This window comes from Molossus molossus, unplaced genomic scaffold (assembly GCF_014108415.1).
Source record: "Molossus molossus isolate mMolMol1 unplaced genomic scaffold, mMolMol1.p scaffold_m16_p_20, whole genome shotgun sequence".
NCBI classification, from domain to species: Eukaryota; Metazoa; Chordata; class Mammalia; order Chiroptera; family Molossidae; genus Molossus; species Molossus molossus.
In genome coordinates, this window is record NW_023425356.1 from 29,470,026 (window position 1) to 29,476,323 (window position 6,298).

At 51.2% G+C, this 6,298-nt stretch overlaps 1 protein-coding gene across 1 annotated transcript; it reads left to right on the top strand.

The window, feature by feature from the left end:
- Positions 1 to 551: 551 nt before the first annotated feature.
- Positions 552 to 6,092, top strand: BTG2 (BTG anti-proliferation factor 2). The gene is made up of 2 exons (XM_036273115.1): positions 552 to 808; positions 1,910 to 6,092. Exons 1-2 carry the CDS (start codon positions 586 to 588, stop codon positions 2,242 to 2,244), a joined length of 558 nt encoding a protein of 185 aa, XP_036129008.1. The 5' UTR covers positions 552 to 585; the 3' UTR covers positions 2,245 to 6,092.
- Positions 6,093 to 6,298: the final 206 nt, after the last annotated feature.

Here is a 6,298-nt window from a genome sequence, read left to right on the forward strand (position 1 = left end):
AGAAGGCAGTCCCCATTTCCGAAGAGCCAAGAGAAGCCATTTCCACTAGTTAAGTAACATGGCAAAGCGGTAAAATGGTGACAAAGAGTCCGGGTGAGCGATCCTGACAGTGTGTCGTCGGAAAGTGTGGGATAGAAAAGGGGACCGCTTGCGAAAGATGGTATCAGCGAAGGCTTCTTGGAGGAGGTCGCCTTAACCTAAGTGTGGAAGGTGGGCGGAGAGGAAAGGTCGGGGCATTCCCAGCTTGGAGAGAACTGAGTCCGCGCCCCTCCGCCGCTGTCCTCCGGCCCCCCCTGGACTCCCCTTTCTCCTCCGCCTCCCTTGGCCTCCGCGCGGAGCTCAGGTTCCCAGCACTGACGTCAGCAAGGCGATTACCTCAGCGCAGTGGAGGCGGCGGGGGCCAGCTCCTAGGGCGCGCAGCGGGGCGGGGCGGGGCTCCAGCCCCTCCCTCATCCGCTGGCGGCGACCAATAGGCCAGGCCCCCGGATCCCCCGCCTCTCGGCAGGGTATAAAAGGAGCTTCCCAGGCGCTGTCGCGGTAGAGCCCCGGTGGCTAGAGCTCCTGCGGCGGCGGAGTGAACCCATCATGAGGAACAGCACGACCTCCAGAGACCTCTCCCAGCTCCCCGCTGCCGCCCCCGGAGCCGCGCACGGTATGAGCCAGACCGGCTGGAGCGGGAAGAGAACAAACATGCTCCCGGAGATCGCCGCCGCCGTGGGCTTCCTCTCCAGCCTCCTGAGGACCCGGGGCTGCGTGAGCGAGCAGAGACTGAAGGTGTTCAGCGGGGCTCTCCAGGAGGCACTAACAGGTGAGCCCACGCCAACGGTTCCAGGCCCGTCGCACCCCGACAGCGGGGCTCGGTCCCCCTCTCTGCCTGGGGCGTCCCTGCTGCCCTCCACGGTCAGGGCTCCTCACGCGAGCAGCTCCGAAACTCGGTCCCTCCAGCCCAGGGCGGCTCGCAGGCCCCCATTGTCCCGGGTCACGTCTCCTTTCGGGCCCTGCGCTCAGGTCTCGGTCCGTGATGCTTCTTGCGGACAGCGGCGGGCACAGGTTCTAGTCCTGGAGTGCGATTCTGACTCCCCGGCTTTCGCCCGGGAACAGGGGTACCTGCGTGTCTGAGTGCGGGTTTGTCCCCCTCACTGGACTCTGAGAGCTGCAGGACGCCGCGCTGACACATCCCGCCGGCCAGAGGAGCTCTTTGGGGAGAAGAAGGCGCACTCGAGCCTTCTCCGCAGCTGGAGTCCCAGCCCCGGTCCTTCCGGCTGTGCGAGAGGCGCTGCTCCTAGGCGGGCTGTTGACTCGCTCCGAGTTGGAATCCGGCTCCTTTTGTATTCTCTCGTCCCCTTAGCCATCTGCCACCTGTTGTGGTGCCAACAGAGCCTTGTAGATAACAGGAGTTGTGCTTTCCGGGAGTGAGTGTTGGGGAGCAGGGGGCTGCACGAGGCAGGGGGCTGCGCGAGACAGGAAGGTGAACAAGAGAAAAGCAGCTGCTGGCAGGTGGAGAGACCTGCCTCCCAACTGTTTTTAGCCCCTTGGCCAGCGGTGTTGGGCAGCGACAGCCACTTCTAAATGTGCCCACACAGGCCCCACCTTCTGAGGATCATCGTATGTTTCACTAAAGCAACCCTTTTTGACTCCATAGCCAGCCTGTTGCTAAGGGTCTCTGACTTTTGAAGGAGTTAGAGGGAACCTCTGGGGCCCAGGATGGGAGGTGCAGTAAGTAGCTGTATATCCAACAGTGATGATTGTCTTCCTGGGTTTGAAACGGGAAGTTATGACAAACTACCTCGTTAATCTAAAATCACTGGGTCCCTTCCTCTCCTTTATCCCCTCATCCCCTCTTGCGGTTGTAGCACCCCTGGTCCAGCTGCTCTAACCAAGTCATCTCCCCTTTGTCCTGTTTCCACAGAGCACTACAAACACCACTGGTTTCCTGAGAAGCCATCCAAGGGCTCTGGTTACCGCTGCATCCGAATCAACCACAAGATGGACCCCATCATCAGCAAGGCGGCCAGCCAGACTGGACTTAGCCAGCCCCAGCTTCACCGGCTGCTGCCCCGAGAGCTCACCCTGTGGGTGGATCCCTATGAGGTATCCTACCGAATAGGGGAAGATGGCTCCATCTGCGTTCTGTATGAGGAGGCCCCGCTGGTCACCTCCTATGGGCTCCTCACTTGCAAGAACCAAATGATGCTGGGCAGGAGCAGCCCCTCCAAGAACTATGTGATGGCCGTCTCCAGTTAGCTGCCCTGCCACCTCTACTCGGCACTGTAGTCATCCGGCACTCTAGTCATCGTGACAACAGGCCACAACATACCTCAACCTGGGGAACTGTATTTTAAATGAAGAGCTATTTACATATTTTATTTTTTTAAGAAAAGGGGAGAAAAAAACCTAAAGATGTTTTTAAAGAAGAAAAATCCTTAAAGGTTGCTGCTTGGAAGCAGCCTCCCCAGGTGCCTTTGGAGAGAATTGTGTGTGCTTCAGTCTGGGAGCCAGTGTCTGCCTATGGGAGGGGGGAGTGGTTAGGTGTGGGCCCAACCAAAGTGAGGTGGAGAAGCTTGGCCTGCATCTCAAGAAGATGTGAGAGGGGGCAAGCATGGTTAGCAGCTGTGAATGAGCGATAGGATCTGCCCTGGTGGGGGTGGGGGCGAGTGAGGCTGATTCAAACCTCTCACTCTCTTCACCAGGACACCTGCATTCCTGACCTCAGGGGCATTTAAGCCTAAACTTAACTCATGTTGCCTAATCTTTACTTTTATTTTTCTGATGACATCCTGGGCACAGAGTGATTCCTTCTGTCCCAAGCAGTTTTTCTTAACGTCATCACTTGTTTCTAATTCTATCCTCAGGGACCTGTAGATGTTGCTTCCCAGCCAAGAATCTATAAGCTTTTTTGTTTTGTGGGGGTCAGGGGAGTAAGGCAGGGCTTGGGGGTTACTAGAGTTGGGATGGAAGGGTCCCCCACACGAAACCTTTGCTTTGCAATATGCTGCTCTGTGTGTAGGTGTGGTGAATAACTTGGGGGTGATTTGCAATGGAATTTTAGGACCCAAAGAGTATCCACTGGGTATTTACAAAACCCTTCATTTTGGAACCACATGAAAGTCCTAATGCTGCTGCCATTATCCCATTGAAAGGTGGCTCAAAAGCTACAGGGAACTCCAAGTCCTTTATTACTGCCTTGTTTTTAGAAGCACAACACTCCTCTCTAATGCTCCCTCCTCCTCTCCCCTCTGGTTGGGTCATGGAGCTACCGTATTTTCTAGAACAAGAGTTCTCAATCACTGTGCAATATGGCCTCCTAGTCCCAGGAGTGTGGAGAACTGGCCCTTAGAACCTCCTGGTGCTCTGGTGGGCTGAGGGAGCCATCTCTCCCTCTGTCCTCGGAACTGTGGCTGTCTGCTCAGCCTTGCAGGTATCCCTTGGCTGAACAGGGAAAGCCCAAGTTCTGTAGGGTTACTGGTATTCTTGCAGGGCTGACACTAAAAACCAAACCTTGGGCATTGTTTTTTCTTTCTGGTGCTCAGAGCACCTCTGGGAGAGGTTGCTGTGTCTCTCAGTGCAATCCAAATTTGTCTGTAGACTTGTGCAATATTTACTGTTCTGGGTTGGAGAAAAATGGAAAACTACCTTTGGTTTCTCAGTAATATTAGTGAGGGGTCCTCAGAAGGCCTTGAGTTTTCCAAACCTGAATCGCCTTAAAAAGGACATAGCTTGAACATCTGGTCAACCTGGCTACCCTCCTCCTATTGACCCTTGTAAGGAACCTTCCTCCCCAACCACTAAACTCCCCTCCCCACTGCATCTCCCTTTCCTGGGTTTCTTAAATACTCAATTCTGACTCAGAGGTGCTATTTATCAAACACTCTCCCAACCCATTCCTGCTTGTTCTGCCTCCTTTTCAACCCTCCAGAAACAAGCTGTTTTCCCAGACCCTGCTTCCAGTCTTTATTGCTTTAAAGGTGGCTTCTGACCCACAGACCCAAGAGCTCATTTTCCGGCCTGTGGGTTGAAACAAAGCTGTGAATCACTTAAGATTATGTTGTTGCATATTGCAAACAGGTCCTACCTTTTTAGAAGCACCCTCATGGTCTCATGCTTAATCTTTTCTCTCTTCTTTTTGATGTTCACTTTAAAAACAAAATGCCCAGAGCTGGACTGTTGAGCAGGCCTGTCTCTCCTATGAGGTAAAAATAAATAGTAGTGCATTTGTAAGTTATTCTGAAAGAAAAGACAAAGGTTACTAATTGTACAATAGTGTTTTTATATGAAAGAATGTACAGCTTTATGGACAAATGTACACTTTTTTGTTACTTTAATAAAACTGTAGCAGATGAAGTTGTGTGGTGTAGAGAAGGTAAAATTCCCACATCATTAATTTGGGTGTCTTTCAGATCCAGATCCTTTCTTTGTGTCTTCAATTGCACTCAGAACATCTATAGCATGTGTCTAGATAAAAGGAAAATCTAAGTTGCATGGTGAGGGCATTTCCAAGCATTCCCTCTTCTCTAGGAAGTAGCTCCTTATTTACTTCCTCTAATGCACAGTCTAACAGTTCCCTGTGAAAATGCTATATGTGAGAGGATTCGTCTTAATACATCCTGTATTCACTCCCTCCATTCAGCAAGAATGTGTTGTCAGTAAATTCTGGGAACTGGAAATATTAAAGATGATGAAGACACACAACCTGCCTTCTCACAGACTCGGGTGGTGAGCAGGGAACACTGAGTCCCTTCCCAGGTTGAGGCAGAATTGTTAGAAATTCCTGGTACTGGCTCTCCTGTCCTCTCTGGAGTTACCATTTGCTACCTGTCATTCTTGTCTTATTGGACAAGAACAGTTGGACCTTTATGGCCATAGGTGCTGTTTCTAAATTTTAAACATGTTGACTCATGAACAATAGGATTGCCCTCCCCCTCAACACGTACACACACTTCATTTCACACCTCCATGACCCTTAACAACAAACATAGTTTGACATAGGTGTCCTAGGTGGCAGGTGGGCCCTAGAGGCTCTGTGTGATAGGCTGGAAGGTCAGATGAGCCAGGATATGGGGATGGAGGAAGCCAGCTCATCTGTATCATAAATAGAATTGGTTATGGGAACCCACTTGTGTCAAGGAGTTGTTATTTAAAGGAATGTTCCCATGTTCATTTGTAGCTCCTAATATAAATGTTCTAGGCACTCATTTATAAATAAGGACCCACATTTTGGGTGTAAGGACCCATTGTTAAGGTTGGATTTTTGCCCATCCAAGAGTGCTGTTCTCTTATTTGATACAAAGTCTGCATCTATCTTGTTTCCTAAAAGGCCCCAATCATGAAGAATATTTCATTTAGTAGAAAGCATGAAATTCATTGAAGCTTGTTTGGAGGTTAAGGGGACATCATCACACACCTCTGTCTCCAAGCCAGGGAAACTGCAGAATGGCAGTTCATTTTGGGGTTGCTCTTGACTCTTGGCAGACCAGTAGTCCCTCAATTTACTTGGAAGGATTCTGTGATCAAGCAATGTGTTATTTGCTTTAGATCTGACCAAGTTCAGCAGGGGTGGAGAGTGACGCCTGGCCAGCTGAGGTACAGGGGCTATGGATAGAAACTGCCTACAGAGTTGCAGGTGGTAGCTTTATGTGTCAAGGACTGAGCATTAGTCAATCATTCTGCTCCCAGCTTCCCCAGTTGGTAAACAGTGCCAGCCTGGCTGAGCACTGGGAGCCGGTGCTCAGTCAGCTGTTTCTGGATGATAATGTGCCTCCCAGAGAGTTTAGACAAGGCCCTGGCAGCTGCAGATTAAGAGCCCATCCCGGCTCCTGATAAGGAAGTTTGGGTGGGTCAGTCCATGATGCTGCAACAAACAAGCTCCAGGAGGAAGAAACCCCCTTCTGTGAGTCTGGCTTCTGATCATTTAGCAACCTTTGGCAAGGGAAGATAGGCCTCCTGGCCTCCAGACCAATGTCAGCACCCTCACCCAACAAACCATGGCACACTAAAGAGAGATATAAGGACAAGGACAGAGAAAAGAACTGAATATCATGGGAACAAATATAGGGGGAAGGGGGAGATATCACTGGACAGGTGCCTGGGAGAGATGGTCTGAGTCTTGAGAGGTGAGTTAATCAGACAAAGTGGGTGGGTAGAAGGGGGGCAGGGTATTGCTTGAGCAAAGGCCGAGAGGCTATACAGTCCCAGGCACAGGTTAATGGACACCAATTGAGTGAAGGTGGGGAGAGCTGCTTCCAGTTGAATCCTTGCAGGGGAAGCAGAGGTCCTATGTGTGCTCTTGGTTCTATCGGGA

Excerpts from the sequence above, each read along its gene's own strand:
- BTG2 (XM_036273115.1), top strand. The coding sequence starts at position 586 with ATGAGGAACAGCACGACCTCCAGAGACCTCTCCCAGCTCCCCGCTGCC. Across the intron at positions 809-1,909 it reads TCTCCAGGAGGCACTAACAG|AGCACTACAAACACCACTGG; the intron begins GTGAGCCCACGC and ends CTGTTTCCACAG.